This window comes from Mastigoproctus giganteus, chromosome 4 (genome assembly GCF_048544385.1).
Source record: "Mastigoproctus giganteus isolate SK-2022 chromosome 4, ASM4854438v1, whole genome shotgun sequence".
NCBI classification, from domain to species: Eukaryota; Metazoa; Arthropoda; class Arachnida; order Uropygi; family Thelyphonidae; genus Mastigoproctus; species Mastigoproctus giganteus.
Window position 1 is genome coordinate 152,125,424 of NC_143578.1, and position 20,428 is coordinate 152,145,851.

A 20,428-nucleotide genomic window follows, 5' to 3' on the forward strand; every position below is an offset into this window, starting at 1 on the left:
ACAAGGGAATAATCACCTCCTTATCCCTGCTAGAAAAATTCCTGTACAGTATATCATTGACAAGACACCATGAGCTACTCTTGCAGCTCGTCTGCACTGCTCAGAGAACTTCATATCTGCCTGCACAATTACCCCCAGGTCCTTTTCATTCTCCACCACTGTCAGTGTAGTACCGCAGAGTTGATACGTTGCTCTGGGGTTACTGTTTCCCATATGTAGTATTTTACATTTGTCAATGTTAAACTTCATTTGCCACCTCTCAGTCCATCTGTTCAACCTTTCCAGATCCTGTTGCAGCAGCATAGCGTCAGTAGTGTCCTTTACAACCCTGCCAACCTTTGTATCATCTGCAAACTTGGACATTAAACTTGATATCCCATCATCAATATCATTCATAAACACCGAAAACAACAACGGACCCAACACTGAACCCTGAGGAACTCCACTAATAACATTAGTCCACGTTGAGCAGTGTCCATTGATTACCACTCTCTGTCTTCTGCCACTCAACCATCCCCTTATCCATAGCAGCAATTTGCCTCCAATGCCACACTGCTCCAATTTGTGCAGCAGTCTTCCATGTGCAACAGTATCAAAAGCCTTTCTAAGATCCAAATATATATATATCAAAGTTATTCCCTGCATCCAGTTCTTTTGTGACTACATCATAGTATCCAATCAAATTGGTCAGGCAAGACCTGCCCTTAACAAAACCATGCTGCGTCTGAGCTATAACTGAATTCTTGTCTAGATGATCCTGCAGTGCTTCTTTAACCAGTGCCTCCATTAATTTACCTGGAACAGAAGTTAAACTAACAGGTCTATAATTACTTGTGTCAGCCTTTGATCCTCCTTTGTGAATTGGGGTTACATTTGCACATCTCCAGTCTATGGGTACCTCCCCTGAGTCCAAAGAAGCTCTCATAATTATGGCTAGGGGTTTGCTTACTTCCTTTGCTGCCTGCTTTAATATAACTGGATAGATCCCATCCACCCCAGGTGCCTTTTTTATGTTCATCTTCAACAATCTCTCCTCCACTTTCCTCTCAGTTATTACAAAATCATCCAGCTCACTGCCAATGTTTACTTTACCTACATCATTCTCCTTCCTGAATAACTCCTCATGCGTGAATGTAGATGCAAAATACTCGTTTAGATTGTTAGCCACCTGAGCAGGATCCTCAACTGTTGAACCATCAATATCCAGTGGACCAATCTGATTCATCCCTTTCCTTCTTGAGTTTAAATAGGTAAAGAACTCTTTTCTGTTTTTCTTTGCATCCTTTGCCAAGGATTTTTCGTAGTCTGCCTTTGCCTGCCTAATCTCCTTTGTGACTTGGTTACAGACCAACTCATATCTATCATAGGCTTCCATGTCACCCATTAATTTGTATGTATCCCATGCATTTTTCTTCTCTGCCACATGTCTCATTAGTTCATCTGACAACCATTTAGGCCTAAACCTTGAACAATATGTCTTAGTTGGTATGTAAAGCCTGGTAGCCTCCAAGATTAGTTCCTTGAATGCTTCCCATTTTGAGTTTGCTGTTGGTAACATCATCAGTTGGTCCCACTGTATAGAATTTAAATACTGTCTCAGACCATCATAGTCGCCTTTACGAAAACAAAAACCCTTCCCTTTACCTCTGATGGTAGTTACCTCCTTGAGTAAATCCCACTTCAACACACTGTGATCACTGCCACCTAGTGGTTCATTTATCTGCAGATTCTTAATGCATGAAGAATCACTACTGATAATCAGATCAAGAGTATTGCTCCCTCTTGTTGCCTCACGAACATGCTGATGTAGAAAACAATCATCCAATAAATCCACAAAAGCCTTGCTAGTGTGCGAGTGACCAACCCACAAATTCCAGTCAATATCTGAGAAATTAAAATCCCCCATTATAAGACTCTCTGATTTACTGGCCCACTCTATTTCCCTGTACAATATCTTATTATACTCATCAGAGTCATTAGGCCTATAGCACACTCCTACTCTCAATTTTGATTTCCCTATGCTTATGTCACACCAAACTGACTTGACACTGCCCTGTCCATCGATGTCGACTGGCTTCACTTCCTTGGACTTTATGTGTTTCTTAACTAATAGCATAACCCCTCCTCCCCTCCTGTCCTGTCTATCCTTTCTATACACATTGTATTCCCCAAATTCCAGTTCCGCATTACTTATATCTGTGTAACACCACGTCTCTGATGTCCCAACAATATCTGCCTTTGATGTTTTGAGCAATACCTCAAATTCATCAAATTTATTTACCAGATTTATACAGGGTGTCTCAGAATACACGGCATAACTTCAGGAATGAGTTCCTCATATGTAAACAATAAAAATATTTTATATCAACAAAGTTCCGGAAATGCTTGGTTCCCGAGTTATTAACCGAAATGTCTTATCTCCCGCAGGTGATCCTTCATCAAAAGGTACTGACAGAACCTGGTGGTTTTCCATTCCGACCATGTACTCAAATCAGGAGCAAGCGGATATGTACTTTATGTACAGCTTGGCGGACAGCAATGCTCTGGAGGCTCGTCGTTTGTACCACGAAAGGTTCCCAGAATGAAGTTTTCCTGTGTCTGTATATCTCTTACCAGGTTCATTGGACTATGTATGCTGATCTCTATAAGTATCATGTCCATTATATGATAATAATAATTTTGATTATTATTTTTTTTTTTTTCTCTTTGAACGTATGATGTTTCCCAAACAAAATTTCAGGGTGTGCCACTGGATGCAACTGTGTTCTCTGTAAATTACAGATTTTTGTTAATTACAGTTAGTTACAGTTACATTGTAAATTACAGTTACAGTTAGTGTGCTTTCCATCTTATGAAATATAAACATGAAAGAAAAGAGTAATATTAATGCAGAGAGAGATATGACGGTTAAAGATAAAAAGGAGAAGGAAAATGATGATGAAATAAAGCCACAATTGGCACTTTTTACACCAAGGGAAAAAAAATCACACAAAATTTTTTCTCATCTAGAGAGAATTCGAATCTATTCCTTTTTTCACATTTAAAAGCAGAGGAATATATCCAATGGTTAAATTGCGAGGGTGTTAATGTATTTATTTTTTTCTTCTTGGCAGATCAAATTTTCATCCCACAGCTACACAACAGGCTATATGTTACTCAGTTTACAGGCACAAATCGTGAGTTTCTTTTGCAGAAAAACGAAAAACCAAGTTCCCGTGCAAATTCTGAGCAACGTAACTGGACACAATCCCTGCAATTATGGAGCTTTTATTGTAGTCCAAACATTTTTGTTGTTCTAGGTGGCGCTGTGTGTATTAGTGTGTTTCCCATCGTATGAAATATAAACATGAAAGAAAGGAGTAATATTAATGCAGACAACATGACTGTTAAAGATAAAAAAGAGAAGAAGAATGATGATGAGAAAGAGCCGGAATTGGCAAGTTTCGTTTCATTTTTAGTAAAACAGTATTGAATGTATTTATTTTTATTAAGGTAATAGATATTAGTTGTAAATGTTGAGAAAGTGCAATGTCATGGCATGCGGTGTCAGCGTTTTTGGTTCTTACTACGAAACAGAAAAATGTTTTGGGCAAACTTTTACGTTAATCATGGAATTAAAGTTTAAGAAATTTAATATAAGTTCTCAGTCCAGTAGTTTTGACGTTATCTTGTATAAATTGTCTTGTTAACAGGAGAGACTGCTTCTACAGGGATGGGATACACTTAAATAGAAAGGATGCAAGAATATTTTCTGATGCTATTGAGGCAGTGTTAGGTGGGTCGGAAAACTGATAGCTTGGGGGGATGCAAGGACTAATAGATTAACAGTAGTCGCTGGCAGAGGTGAAAGTGATTCTTGCACTGCTTCTATTGGAATGAGCAGTGCCTGTAAAACAAGATGCAGGGTATTTCAGAGACTGCTGGGAGTCATTGCGGTACAAGTAAACATGTGGGTTGTGTTAGGGTAGCTAAGAATAGGAACAGGCGCATGTATACTTGCGTATACACCAATGCTAGGACTTTGGTAAACAAATTTGATGAATTTGAGGTGTTGGTCAAAACATCAAAGGCAGATATTGTTGGAATACCAGAGACGTGGTGTCACATATATATAAGGAATGCCGAACTGGAATTTGGGGAGTATGATGTGTACAGGAAGGATAGACAAGATAGGAAGGGAGGAGGGGTTATGCTATTAGTTAAGAAACACAAAATCCAAGGAAATGAAGCCAGTCAACATCACTGGACAGTGCAGTGTCGAGTCAGTTTGGTGTGACATAAGCACTGGGAGATCAAAATTGACAGTAGGAGCGTGTTGTAGGCCTAATGACTCTGATGAGTATAATAAAAAACTGTACAGGGAAATAGAGTGGGCCAGTAAATCAGAGAGTTTTATAATGTTGGATTTCAATTTTCCCAGATATTGACTGGAATTTGTGGGTTGGTCACACACTAGCAAGGCTTTTGTGGATTTATTGGATGATTGTTTTCTACATCAGCATATTCGGGAGGCAACTAGAGGGAGTAATACTCTTGATCTGATTATCAGTAGTGATACTTCATGCATTAAGAATCCGCAGATAAAGGAACCACTAGGTGGCAGTGATCACAGTGTGCTGAAGTGGGATTTACTCAAAGAGGTAACTACCATCAGGGGTAAAGGGAAGGGTTTTTGCTTTCGTAAAGGCTACTACAGTGGTCTGAGATAGTATTTAAATTGTATATGGTGGGACCAACTGATGATGTTACCAACAGCAAATTCAAAATGGCAGGCATCCAAAGAATTAATCTTGGAAGCTACTAGGTTTTACATACCAACTAAGAAATATTGTTCAAGGTTTAGGCCTAAATGGATGTCAGATGAACTAATGAGACATGTGGCAGAGAAGAAAAATGCATGGGATACATATAAATTAATGGGTGACATGGAAGCCTGTGATAGATATAAACTGGTCTGTAACCAAGTTACAAAGGAGGTTAGGCAGGCAAAGGCAAATTACGAGACGTTTTTGGCAAAGGATGCAAAGAAAAACAGCAAAGAGTTCTTTACTTATGTAAACTCTAGAAGGAAAGGGATGAACCAGATTGGTCCACTGGATATTGATGGTTCAACTGTTGATGATCCTGCTCAGGTGGCTAACAAACTAAATGAGTATTTTGCATCTATATTCACACATGAGTTATTCAGGGAGGAGAATGCTAGAGGTGAATTAAACTCTGGCAGTGAGCTAGATGATTTTGTAATAACTGAGAGGAAAGTGGAGGAGAAATTGATGAAGATAAACGTAAAAAAGGCACCCAGGGTGGACGGGATCTATCCAGTTATATTAAAGGAGGCAGCAAAGAAAGTAAGCAAACCCTTAGCCATAATTGTGAGAGCTTCCTTGAACTCAGGGAAGGTACCTATGGACTGGAGATGTGCAAATGTGACCCCAATTCACAAAGGAGGATCAAAGGGTGACAAGTAATTATAGACCTGTTAGTTTAACTTCTGTTCCAGGGAAATTAATGGAGGCACTGGTTAAATTAGCACTGCAGGGTAATCTAGACAAGACTTCAGTTATAGATTGGACACAGCATGGTTTTGTTAAGGAGAAGTCTTGTCTGACCAATTTTATTGGATACTATGATGTGGTCAGAAAGGAACTGGATACAGGGAATAACTTTGATATCATATATTTGGATCTTAAAAAAGCTTTTGATATGTTGCACATGGAAGACTGCTGCACAAATTGGAGCAGTGTGGCATTGGAGGCAAATTGCTGCTGTGGATAAAGGGATGGTTGAGTGGGGGAAGACAGAGAGTGGTAATCAATGGACACTGCTCTTCATGGACTAATGTTATTGGTGAAGGCCCTTAGGGTTCAGTGTTGGGTCCATTGTTGTTTTCTATATTTATAAATGATATTGATGATGGTATATCAGGCTTAATGTCCATGTTTGTAGACGATATGAAGGTTGACAGGGTTGTTAAGAACACTAATGATATTACACTGCTGTAACAGGATCTAGAAAAGTTGAGCAGATGGGCTGAGAGGTGGCAAATGAAGTTTAACATTGACAAATGTTAAGTACTACATATGGGAAGTAGTAACCCCAGAGTAATATATCAACTCTGTGCTACTACACTGACAGTGGTAGAGAATGAAAAGGACCTGGGAGTAATTGTGCAGGCAGATATGAAGTTTTCTGAGCTGTGCATATTGTCTGCAAGAGTAGCTCATGGTGTCATGTCAAGGATATACAGGAATTTTTCTAGCAGGGATAAGGAGGTGATTATCCCCTTGTATAGGAATGGTCAGGCCACACCTTGCACACTGTATACACATCTGGAGGCCTCATTTTAAGAAGGATGTAGAGCTGTTGGAACGAGTACAGAGAAGGGCAACAAGATTAGTGAAATGAACTAAGGGTTGCTCTCACAAGAAAGGCTTAAGTTTTGCAGATTAGTGTCTGGAGACTAGGCACCTATGAGGTGATCAGATTATTTATTATTAGCTACATGGTATAAGGAAGCTTGAGGCTTATGTTGCACCAGCCAAAAAAAAAAAAAAAAAAAAAAAAATCCTGAGTTACACACACACATACAGAGTGAGAGAGTGTGTGTGTGTGTGTGTGTGTGTTTGTCAAAAGTAGAAGGAAATTACCAAGAAAGAGAAGAATGATGATATCCATCTCAGGACCCTGGGTTTGCCAAGCCCATACTCACAAAATGTGAGTTCCTGGGATCGAGGTGTATAAGGTCTTGAATGGTTTGAGCATGCTCACTGCTGATGGGATTCTTCCTCCTGCTCAGAATAATCACCTGAGAGGGCATAAATTCAAATTGAGGAAAGACAGATGTAGGATAGATGTGCAGAAATTTGCCTTTAGCCAGCAGGTAGTTGGTTGGTGGAACAGACTTCCATCCCTTGTTGTGGAAGTTGATAGCCTAAATAAATTTAAGGCTCAGCTGGACAGGTATTTCAAACGAACGGAGGAGAGAAATGGGAGCGTTTTTTTTTTTTTGGCTGATGCTGCATAAGCTTGCTTTCTTGCATCATATGCCTCTACTAATGCTAATAAATATTAAAGTAATTTTTTTTTCTTTAATTCTTATTAGTTCTTTCAAGCTGCACTTCTAAATGAAAACAGGTGTGCTCTTCATATTATTATAATAATGAGATTTACTATCAGAAACATAATTTCATTACAATGAATATTTACGATGTGTTATGATGAATATATTTTGGACAGTGATGGATGTGTAAATGTGTCATAAATAATACCAATTGTAAAAGTGATAGCTGGGTAAATAACACTGCCACAATAACACTGGGGAAGGGACCTGTTTTTTTTTGATTTGTGTTTACAACAACTGATGTTATAAGTGAATGTTATTTAACTGAATTGTATTTGATTAATATAACATTATGGATTAATATGTATCAATAAATTAATATTAATATTTCAGTATCAATTTAATACCTCAATAAATGATTAATATATAAATCATATACAGCATGTCTCAAAAATACACGGCATAACTTCAGGAATGAGTTCCTCATATGTAGACAATAAAAATATTTTATATCAACATAGTTCTGGAAATTCTTGGTTTCCGAGTTTTGAAGGTCTGTTTATGACAGACCTTCAGAACAGTTATAGACCTTCTGTCTACAACTGTTCAGATCACCTTATAGTAATTGTTCAAAATGTCCACCTTCTGCCTGAATACAGGCCTCACATCAACGTCTCGTGGACTTGCGAAGACGATGCCAAATTCCTGGCAAGTTTCATATTGTCTCACAACCTGCCACAATTTGATTGCAGAGAGTTTCCACATCAGCTACCAGAGTCAAATGCACCAATGACTTTAAATGGCCCCACAAGAAGAAATCTAGTGGGTTTAAATCAGGTGAGTGTGAAGGCCAGGCAGTTGGTCCACCCCTCTACTTCAGGAGTCGTAGATCTTGGTTGTCTTCTGTCGGCAGCATAAGGTGTAAAGGTCCCATGTTCACAAAGGCAGTGATGGATACCTTTTAAACGTTTTCCTGTCTGGACATCTTCATTCTGGGAACCTTTTGTGGTACAAACGACGAGCCTCCAGAGCATTGCTGTCCGCCAAACCGTACATAAAGTACATATCCGCTTGCTCCTGATTTGAGTACATGGTCGGATTGGAAAACCACCAGGTTCTGTCAGTACCTTGTGATGAAGGAAATCGCCTGCGGGAGATAAGACATTCTGGTTAATAACTCAGGAACCAAGCATTTCTGGAACTATGTTGATATAAAATATTTTTATTGTCAACATATGAGGAACTCATTCCTGAAGTTATGCCGTGTATTTTTGAGACACCCTGTATACTACAAAAGTGAATTATAAAATGCAATTCAATCATCCCAGTGAAGTGACATGGCAGTCTAACATTGGCTCCATTTGGGCATGCCAATTGCAGTGCTTTTGACTCATTTTGTTACCAGCTCAGAAGATGACTGCTGAATGTGCCAAAACAGGAGTGATTTCAATTTTCAGTCAATTGGGCTTTTCTTAGTTTTTTTTCATAATGAATGGAAAAAAGTAATTTATTTATAAAAAAAAAAAAAAACTGTCACTGTCACAGAGTGATTAACTTGAAATTCAACAATATCACCAGTGGCCATTACTGCTAAGATGATTTATTAACAAAATAATTAGTGTATAACATTACATGTGTATGTTTCTATTTTTTGACATGTCAAAATCGTGAATGATATTTTTAAAATCAGTACTTAAAAAAATATATTTTCAGTACTAATTAAGCAAGTTATTTAAATGTGTTCGCATAGAAAATCATAAAAAAAAATTGTATTTATAAATACTTATTTTAAGAGATGCTAACAAGGCCTGTGGCAGCTGCCCTGCGCTCTGTTACGTTAAAAGTTGACTGTGTTGTAGTAACTCTGTTCAAAATTCTCAGAAAAAAACTTCCAAAAAAAATCAGTTGTGCCACTGTGCCAAAGCAATTAATAACCTTAGTTGTAAATAATATGCGGGTCCTTACTTACATTACTCAGCAGTTAAATTTTCTATTCATCCAAGGAAATTTAAATTGCTATATTATGGCCACTGGTGATATTGTTGAATTTCAAGTTAATCACTCTGTGACAGTGACTTTTTTCCATTCATTATGAAAAAAAACTAAGAAAAGCATAGTATGGCAGCTCCTAAAAGCTAGAACATTTTCGAGAATTTAATCTATGTGCAGATTTTTTTTATTTATTTTTTTGAAACTGTAAGCAAAAATATTATTTCTGTTTTGTCTTTATAAATGACACTGTGCAGTTTTTAAAATTATGTTTTGCCAAGGTTGGAACATGTGCCCCATGTTGAATACCACATTTTTACTTTAGTGTTTCCAGCCTTCTGCTTATAGCAATTCTCCTTTTAGCCAAACCAGAATTGGTAACTTCTCTGACCCTCTCAGTAGACTAATTAAAATTAGTTCTTTAAATTTTCACATGCAATTCTTTAGGAAAGGGAATGTCTGAAGCTCTAACAGGAAGCTAATGATTTTGTGATAACTTAGAGGAAAGTAGAAGAGAAATAGTTCAAGCTAAACATAAAAAAAAAAAAAAAAACACCTGAGGTGGATGGAATTTATCCAGTTGTATTAACTCAGCAGTAACATTCCATTGCCTCATAGGGCCAGCAGGAAAATATTTTTTGGTGACTTAGTAGTTATTATTTTGTGTAACTTCTTATTGATGTCTTTAGTGTTGTATTTGCTGAAATTTGGACTAATTTATATTAATGTTCACTTTGTATAAACTGATCCCCTGTGAGATGCCACCAAACTCTTTATTTTACCCCATTGTGGCTTGCCGCATAAAGTTCATCAGTAGTGAAATAATCTTTTGTTACAATGCTAAGTTACCTATTTTCAGTTTTATGTTTAAATGATTACGTGGAAACGAATCTTTAAAAACTGAAAATTAAAATTTTAATACAAGCAGTTTTTATCAGTGATTTTTATCCTGCAAATCTGGACAATAGCAGTTCAAGTCTGCCGGGAAAACTGCTCTTGTGAAGGGAAACTGGCTGCCAAATTTCACAGAAACCTTGTAAAGAATATAAATGAATGATTTTATGTAATTATTTCAAGTTTACATTTAGTTCAACATGGGAATAAATAATAATAATTTGCTGTTATTTTTTTCATTAAAAAAGGTTACTTTTAAGGTGCTTTCTGGATTAATTTAATTTGTAGTGTTGGGGTAATGTCCAAGTTTTGTGCAATAAACAACTCTACAAATTTAAATTTAGCAGTAGTTAGTAGTATCATGTTTCTGGTTTGCAATACCAGTTTTAAAATTTTGTATTTGTGCTACATATTTTTAAAATTATATGCATAATTAATACACTTTTTGTTTCATTAACACTGAGTAATTGTAGTGGCCAAAAAAAAAAAAAAAAAAAAAAAAAGACAACATTTAAAGAAAGTTGAATTATTAAGAAAAAACACTAGCAAATGTAATACCCCCTGTCAAATGTAACCACTCCTGTTATAAAACTTGACTGAACTAAACTACTGGCTAGTTAAGGGAGGCAGCAAAAGAGATAAGCAAATGCTTAGCCATAAATTATGAGAGCATCTTTGGATTTAGGGGAGCTGCCTTGGGGACTGGAGATGTGTGAATGTATTCTTAATTCATAAAGGTGGAATAAAAGGTGACACAAGTAATTACAGGCCTATTAGCTTAACTTTTCTTCAAGGTTACTGGCTAAAGAAGTAATGTAGTACCATCCAGACAGGAGGGCAGTTATAATTCAGTCACAGCATGGATTTATTAAGGGTTGATCTTGTCTGACCAATTTGATTTTTTTTTTTTTTTTTTATGTGAACCCAAAACACGAGAGGTATTAGAACCTATAGTACTTAGTACCGTGCTTGGGTTGGAGGTTGAGAAGACGAAAGAAGATATTTGTTGACATTGGACTTGGACTTCTGTAGATTGTAATTTTCAGGAAATATGTATGAAGGAAGGTTGTTCCAGAAAACGGCAGTTGAATGAATAAATGAGGAAGATGAAAAGTTGGTTCTGTGGGTTTGAAGTTGGACAGTAAATGGATGTTGGCTGGTGGCGGCACGTGTTTGGACTGTTTTGAAAGAGAGAGCGGGAATTATAGAAGCCAATTCAGAAGAACAGTGCCCATGGAAGTATCTGTAGAAGAGGCATGCAGCAGAAACAGTACGTCTATGAGACAGCGAGTGGAGAGAGACTGTTAGAGATGAATCATTAATTAACCTAACTGCCCTCTTCTGAATGGAATCAAGAAGCCTGAGAGAGGTTTTGGGGGCACCACCCCAGATGTGGCAACAATATTCCATGGCAGGGCGGATTTGCGATTTATACAGAGTGAGCAGCTGTTTGGAAGAAAAGTAACGCCAAGAGCGAAAGAGAAAACCAAGTTTTTTAGATGCAGAGGAAGCAATATTTGTAATGTGCTTGTGCCAAGAGAGATTAGAAGTCAGGGTAATCCCCAAAAGAGATATATCATTTTGCCTAGAAATCGGAGTGTCACTAAAGATAAGCATAGGAGCAGAAGAATCCTTTTTGCGAGATATAAGACAAGACTGAGTTTTAGAAGGGTTGAAATCAACTAAGTTGTCTTTGCCCCACTGGAAAATTACCTGAAGATCGGCATTTAAGAAATTGGTAGCAGATTTTCGAGAAGTTGAAGCTGATTGAGCAGGACAAGGTTTCTCAAAATGAAAAGTTGAATGCAATGTGCTATCATCGGCAAAACTATGGATTGAATTTCCAGTCAATGGAAGAAGGTCATTAATATACAAGAGGAAAAGAGTGGGGGAAAGAACTGAACCTTGGGGGACACCGGCATTAGTGGAGAAGTTAGAAGACAGAGAGCCATCTACCATCACCCTCAGTGAGCGATCAGAGAGAAAACTGGATAACCAATTACTAAAAACAGTTGGCAAACCATAAGATGGAAGCTTGTTTAGAAGACCATTATGCCAAACACGATCAAAAGCCTTTGAGATGTCAAGAGCAACTACTTGTGTTTCACCGAACCTTTCCATTGAATTAGTCCATAAATGGGTAACATAAGCCAGAATATCACCAGTGGATCGACACTGACGGAATCCATACTGGCGATCGTTGATCAGACGGAAGGTTTCTAGGTAGTTTAAGATTTGGTGGTTAATTGATTTCTCCATTACTTTAGAAAGATTAGAAGTAATTGCAGTGGGACAATAATTGGATGGGAGGGATTTGTCACCCTTTTTTAGGAACTGGCTGGATATGAGCAAATTTCCAAGCAGAAGGAAAAATACCTTTGGAATAAGAAAGTGAAAAAAGGCGGCAAAGAATAGGAGTAAGTTCAGGAGCACAGGTTTTGAGAACGAGTGGAGAAATACCATCAGGACCTGGAGCTTTCTTAGCATCAAGATTCATCAAAATCCTTCTGATATCCTTTTGGCGGAAGACCACAGGAGGCATTGAATGGAGCGTGTTGGGAATGGTGGGAGGTGTTTTACCAAGATTTGGATACTATAATGCAAATCTCAGGAAATCATAATGGGAGACTTAAATGCAAAAGTAGGAAGTGAGCCAGGTGGAGACGTGATAGGAAGATATGGATTGGGAAATCAAAATGAAAGAGGTGAAATCTGGGCACAGTGGTGCAAGATAAATCAACAAGTGATTACCAACACTTGGTTTAAAGAACATCCAAGGCACACCTGGAAATGGAAAAGTACAGGAGACAATGTAAGAAATCAGATAGATTATATCACTATAAATAAATGCTTTAGGAATGCCATCCTTCAGGTAAAGACATATCCAGGAGCGGATTGCAGAAGCGACCATGTACCAGTAGTAGCCAAACTCCTGGTTAAGCTGAAAAAACTGAAACAAAGCACAAGAACGGAAGGTTTTCAATTTGTTCTATTGCAGAAAGATGATGGCATTAGGAATGCATATGCTGAGGTGGTCAGAGGCAGGTATGAGATACTTGCAAATGAAGGAAACAGCAAATGGCACACACTGAAGGAAGCCTTGACCAACATAGCATGTGAGATCATTCAAAAGAAAGAAAGGAAAAGTAAAAATCAGTGGATGATGAGCAAAATCCTGAGCTTGATGAGGCAAAGGCTACAGATTTTTTCAAGATGCAGCAAAGAATATCAGAAGATGGACAAGTAAATTAAGAGGGAATGCAACGAGGCAAAAGAAGCATGGTTAAATAAGGGGTGCCAAGAGATTAAAAAATATGAATGCTCAGAGCTAGCTACAATATACAGGAAGATCAAGGAGTTGGTGGGATATAAGATCTGTCTAGCATCAGATTATATAAAAGCGAAGGATGGAACAGTAATCATGGAAAAAGGCAAAGTTATGGACAGAATACGTCAAAGTACTCTTTCAGGACGAACGCGGGAAAAAACGAACGAGGCATAGGACCCTGAAAGGTCCGGAAATACTGAAATCGGAAGTCAGGGCAGCTGTATCCCGATTGAAAAGTAATAAGGCGGCCGGACAAGACGGCATCGTGACAGAAATGATAAGGGCTTTGGATGATTTTGGCATGGCGATAATAACTGAGGTGTTAAACAAGATATATGAGAGTGGAGTGATACCAGAAGATCTTAGTAAATCCATATTCATAGAAACCAGGGGCTATTGATTGTGAATTACATTGCACCATTAGCTTAATCAGTAATATCACTAAAATTCTTTGAGTGTAATAGTTAAGTACTATGATTTAAACATATCTTGCTCTTGAATTATATTGTATTGGAAATCAAAATACTTGGTTGCAACAAGTTGGAGCTCCTCACACAGAGTTTGTGGAATCATTTCGAAACTTTTTCAGCACATTTTATTTCTCAATTTGGAGACATTTCTTGGCTTCGATGCCCTCCAGCTTTGATGGTACCTGATTTCTTTTTGCACAGAATGTTGAAAAGTAGAATATCGGTTACATCCAATATGGTTCAGGTTCTGGATTTGATTCAGGAATTAAATTAAAATGCAGAAGAGATGGCTCATATTCCCTAAACAGATACTGCAGAGGTTAGTGTCATGTCACATTTGTGGAGTGTATAGCCCAAGGAGGAGCAGAAGGTCACCGTAATGATTTTCTTCAAGGCATAAGGCTAGCTTCTAATATCTTCCAATATTTTTAGTATATTATATTAAAAGGATATAACTTTTTGTCAGTGGTAAAATACAAAATGTCTTTACCTTTTTTCCACACTTTGTGTAATGGTCATAATCAAAGCATGTTCAAATTAAAACTTAGTTAAAAACTGAGTGAAAAAGAATGTGGAATATTTTCTCTGAACTGCAACTTAGTTGCAGTTCAGAGAAAATGCTGAAAAACATTTTGATGTTCCATTAGAGCATTTTTCTATCTGGTGTATGGATCTCAAGTAATATATTTAAAGTAACATTATTAGATATACTTTATGTGAACTGGTTTATTAATCATTTACTGAGCACATTGGCAGTAAATGTCTATCAAAGGCATCTTAAATTTGAAAATAAAAATATCTATTAAAGTAACAGTCACTGAATTTTAGTATTTCTCTATTATTGGTTTGACTTTCAATCTGTATATTTAATTCTTTTGCTATAGGAGAAGTTTGGCTAAAAAATAATAAAAGGAAAGTTTTTGTTAGTCTTTGTGAAGCCAATTATTGCATATAATTATCAAGTGCTCCGAAAGCAAGAATTTAAAATTAATCGCATATGCTGTGTCCAGTAAAATCTGACATTTGATGTAAAGCAAGTGAAACGGAAATGCTCACTAGTATCAGAGGTTATGTCACTAGATTAACCCCAAATGTATTATCTTAGCATGTTATGAAAAGAAAGTACATGCATCTAGAATGTCAGAGGGAAGTTGCATAACAATGGTGGAAAAAACTTCTATTTTGCCTGCTAATGTGATACTTTTAATGTGCTTGGTAAAGGGTTAATAGTATTCTTTCACTTATAAAAAATAACTAATTTGAATATCTATTGTCATTTTTTTTTCTTTTTAACTTTTTCTCAACTTTAAACAGTCTGAGGAGGATAAACAACTCCAGGAGGAGCTGAACATGTTGGTCCAGCGGTTAACAGTAAGTATTATTTATTAATTATACATTTGTATAAATGTACTCTCTCATTTGTATCAAGCCAGTTTACTGAACTTAGATTGGGTTATATAATTTTGTATGCATTTTTTCTGTAGCTCTCTACAGCCATAATTTGGATAAATTATGGGTTTTATAAAGTAACTTGGATAAATTATAAGCTTTAGCCCATAATTTATTGAAATTAGCAACTCAGTTATACATTGGCAGCCTCTCATTTGTTCAGTATCCTCATAGCTTGCTCCTGCTAACAGGTTACTCTGTGAGAAAATGAGGAGTGTGTGCAGCCAGTTCCATATATAAGCCCTAACCCAGGAGATGCATGTCTCTTCCTGGTTAGATAGCCTTTGACTTTAATGAAAGTTTATTTATAGCATTTTTTTAAAGGACTAATTGCATAGAATTTTTTTTCCCAATAGGAGGAACCTCTATTTAATGGACTGTTTGGGGCCTGTCCTTTAAACTAAAAAGAAAGCATATAGTCACCACACCAAAGTTACTATTAGCTGTATGGTGCAGAGAAGCCACATGCTTTTGCTGCAGTTGTCAGAATTTTATGAAGGACTGTACTATGAAATAAAATCATCAAATATTGTAATACTGCACTTAATGGACTTCACTTATTTTGACTAGTGCAGTATTGGGTTATGACTTCCTTGCACACTGTGGCTGATACTAAATACAAACAGAGTACTGAAATAAAAATATTAACGTTGTATATATCTTACTGCACTCTTACCGTGTGGAGTAGAAGAGCTCAATTTTTGCCATGTCATATAGTGGCAGTGGAAACTAAGGAAAGCTTAATTAGAGTAGAGGAGTTCTCAAGTCCTCTCAGGAAGGTTGGATGACTCCCTACTAATTCTTGATCTAGTTGGTAGGCTAGTGGAAGATTGATGGCAGGGAAAATCCTGGTTTCTTGGTTCTTGAAATATATTATGATGGTAAAAACACCAAATTGAGACAGCGATATTACTGTCTTCTGTATGGACAGAGAGCGTGGTTCAGTGGATGCCATCTATTATTTTCAAGGTCCGTTAAATTGAGGTGTGATTAAATTTTTTTTTTTTTTTTTTCTTTTCCCATTCTGTAAAGTGAGGGTTTACTGTTATGACAAGAACAGAACTCATTTAGAAACAATTGCATAATAGCGGCTTTTTTTTTTGCTAATTTTGCGAAAATCAGGTAGGTGAAAATCAGCACTTTGATTGAAAATTAAAAATGAAAAAAATATATATATTTGTTGTCTTTATGGTTATAGTATTTTAATGTTAGAGCAGAGTGGTTTTAACCAGCAGGAAAAAAGTTTATTGAGAACACTACCTGAACTAGTATTGAACTAGTCTTCCATATTGAACAAGTCATGGTGTTGAATTTTCTTGTCTGTACTTCAACATTTGTGTTATTGAATTTCGCAGCAGTGCTGGCAAGTAACTTTAAGGATGATGGAGGTAATGTCTAATTGTCACTTTCTGAACAAAACTCTCTCTGTCTTTCAAATAAAATAAAAAGTTTAGCTTTGTTTGCTGAAATAAATTTTTTTCATTCATCTAAGTCATTCTGAAATTATATAGTTTGTCTGCTACTTTTGCATATACAGCTGACTCTCGATTTACCAGGATTGGATTAACCGGGACACGTTCAAGACTCCAAATTAAAAAAAAAAAAAAAATCGCCCAGAAATCATAAAATTCAAGTAATAACTAGAATAGGTATAACCAGATATTTTGTAAGTCGTAAATAACCGACAAGAAGGTGTTATAAGTCGTCACTGGAGATTAATGTGCCAATATCTTGTAACCCCCACTCTTCACACCCGCCGCTCAAAAAAAAAAAAAAAAAAAGAGAGAGAGAGTGAGAGAGAACAAATGTTTAATTTTTCTTTTTAGTGCGTTGCGTCGATTGTTGTGTTCCGTCGCAAGACACATTTTGTTTCGTTATTTTTGTCAGGGATGTCAATTTTTTTTTATAGTAAATACGTTTTTTTTTTTTTTTTTGTTTAGAAATCGCGAAAATGATGGGTAAACGCAAAAGAGTTGTGCTTTCAGTTAAACAAAGACTTGAAATTATTCAAAAGTTTGAAAATGGTGCATCCGTTAAATCTCTAATGAAACAACGTTGGTGACCAAACCATACGCGACATTGTAAAAAATAAAGGTAAGCTATTAGATTTAAAATCAACATCGCAAAACATAAAGGCAAGCATCGCATTGGACACAACAGTAGTATGTGGTAAGTTTTTTATCAATCGCCATATTTTTTACGTAGGTTGCTGAACATTTTTCAATATAGTAAGTCCCTGACTTACGCAACTGCGGATTTGCGTAAATTTGTTTCCACTCAATTTTTTTTTTATTTTATTATTTTATTTTTTTTTAGGATTGTAAGATTTAAATAACAAAAAAAAATAATAATCAATCAATAATGACAATCACGGCATGCACAAATTGCACAAGTGAGATTGGAGTAACAAGCAAAAAAACAACAGAAGAATCTTACAATTATTTATGGTTTTTTTTTTTTTTATATGACTGAAGATTTCAGTGAAGGGGACGCACACACTTCATCATAATAACGTAAAAACCAACAGAATTTCAGCTATTGGTATCATTGAAAATGCAATAAGATCGAGTTTACTGCCCATTTATAATAAATTGCGCTAACAGAAAAGGCCAATAAAACAGAAAGTGGAAATTATTTTTATTGTTTTTTGTTGACCTCCAGAAATGTGCTTTAGTTAAAATGTGACCTCGCGTGGGGTGATAATAGTGAGTTTTCACCTTAACCCTATGAAGTTCTTTTCAGAAAATTTAATTTTGACCGTTATCATGGTGCCAACTAAGAGAATAAGTGACAGCAGTACTAGTAAATCTACCAAGAAAAGGAATGCCATCAATTTGGATCAGAAAATTAAACTAATAAGAATGCATGAAAATGGTCAAACATTAACAAGTATTACGCTGAATTCAGATTTGTCAATAATAATATAGTAGCAATATGTTACTAGTCATTCCCAAGTTACGTAAAACTCTACAAAGTAAGAAGTCCTGGAATGTATCTCTTATGTAGGTCGGGGACTCCTGTGTTTTTGGATTAACGGGGAAATTGATTATTCGGGATTTGTTTTTTTACCATCTATCCCGGAGAATCGAGAGTCTACTGTACAGTAAATCTTTCATATTCCCAATTTTGATTATTGGCAGGTTGTGTATTTGTACCACATATCTGTTTAACTTCTGCAGTTTTGATTATTTGTAAGTAGCTTCTTTGCAAGTCTGTTACATTTCCAGCCTGTATATAAACTTATCACATCTGTGATGCAGATGAGACTCTAATCTACCAATGGATCACATTCTCATTGTAACATTTAAATCATAGTACACCTGCCATTTGTTTGTGATAATTCTCAACCAGATGGAGAGCAATTCTTCTGTATCAGTCTGTGATTTCTGAACACAGAATACAGTGGTCCCATGCTTTACAATATTAATTTGCTCCAGATAACGAATTAATATTGCAAAGTTGAAATTTTCCTTATACAACTAAGCTATTTATCTCTCTAAAAGGTGTTGTTTTTTTTTTTTTTTTTTTTTATAATGGAAATTGTATTAGTTTTATATAGAATACTGAATACCATATTTTCCATGTACCTTTGATATAAAAAAGAGTCTCCCTAAAATTGGTGCGTTTTATACACTGGAATAAACATTAAAACATGATACAAATTTTAAAAAGCAAAAACATTAAAAAAAAATGCTGATGATGCTGCATTTTTACTTATTTCCCTTCCCCCCGAAATGTTGTTCAAAATGATAATTATAAACATTAAAAAAACAAGAATGGTAATTTTCATTTAATGGACACTGGAAAAGCTGTTTCAATGGTGGTGTGGTAATGGCGTTGAAAGAGAATCTTCTGTCATCAAGATACCAGGAAAACCTTTAGGATCTGTTGTTCTTTCCGATCACTGCCTCTTGCTACTTATGGTATAAAAACTGTCCAAAGTGGTTTGCTTTTGGTGCTTTCTCTGAAGGTTTTTGAAATAACTTAACACCTGATCTTCAAATTTTCAAGTCATCAATTCAGTGATTTCAGTATTTGGATTTTTTTTTTTTTACTGTCCTCTTCACAATGTCCCACGCAGCAAACATGTCCTTAATTTCTTGAGCTGTTGCTATGTGGTCACCCGCCTCATGTTCCTCATCTCCACTATCATGCTCGTGCATCTACCCTAATTCCCAGAGCTCCTCTGTTGTCAGCTCCCTTCCATGGTCCTCAATTAACTCCTCCGTATCAATCTCAAGAGCCAAGGACTCACCAAGGGTGATAATTTCCTGCTCTAGAACACCTTCAGCTTCAAATCCTTCAAAATCATGGATGATTGAAGGCCACAATTCTTTCAGGCTTCATTGAGGCACTGAGCTGAAACTTCTTTCCAAGAATTGATAATGATTTTTATACAGTCTAAGATGTTAAACCTGGTCTTCCAGAATTCCTTTAAGGTGATGGCCCTGTCTCCTGAAGTCTCTCAAAGCACTTGGCAAGCATATTCTTTTGTAATTTTTTCAAAGTTGGCAATCACTTGCTGATCCATTGGCTGAAGCGCAGAGGTTGTATTGAGTGGGAGAAATATGACAGTAACAAAGTCAAATTGCTCTTCCAGAGATTGGGCAAGTTCGGGATCATGGCCTGGAACACTATCCAAAATTAACAGTGCCTCTAAAGGAAGTTTTGTTCTTTTCTAAGTAACTTTTGACTGAAGGACAAAACACTTCAAATACCCATTCATTGAAGCATTGCCTTGTTACTAAGGCCCTCTTGTTACACCACCAGAAGTCACCCAACCTGCCTTTGATGAACTTTTGTTGTTTAAACACTCTTGGAGTTTGAGTGGTAAACGAACATTGGTTTAAGTTTAAAATCAGCAAGGCATTGGATACTAATAGCAGATTAAGCCTATCCTTCATAGGGTTATGCTCAGGCAACGAGGCTTCTTCTTTTGTGATGTATGTTTGCCTGGGCATTCTTTTCCAAATGAGGCCCTTTTTATCTGTATTAAAGAGTTGAGGAAGATAACCCTCCTTCTCAACGAGCTCTTGAAACTCCACCTTAAAGTGTTCAGCTGTTTCCTAATCAGTATTGCAAGCCTTTCCATGCCTTACGGCACTTTTAATATCAGACCATTTTTCTAAAATGGTCGAACCAACATTTGCTGGCTTTAAAGTCCCCATATTGCATATCACTAGTTGAAGGTGCTTTTAGCCTTTAAATCCTCAAAAAAAATCTGTTGTTCATGTTTGC

General features: G+C 36.5%; 1 protein-coding gene across 1 annotated transcript in view; it reads left to right on the forward strand.

Annotated features, from left to right (window-relative positions):
• Positions 1 to 3,322: 3,322 nt before the first annotated feature.
• Positions 3,323 to 20,428, forward strand: part of Rpn1 (regulatory particle non-ATPase 1) — a 283,451-nt gene continuing 266,345 nt past the window's right edge. The window contains exons 1-2 of the mRNA XM_090372974.1: positions 3,323 to 3,436; positions 15,056 to 15,112. Coding sequence (XP_090229100.1) covers positions 3,347 to 3,436; positions 15,056 to 15,112 — 147 coding nt within the window. The 5' untranslated portion in view covers positions 3,323 to 3,346. The remainder of the gene's footprint in view (positions 3,437 to 15,055; positions 15,113 to 20,428) is intronic.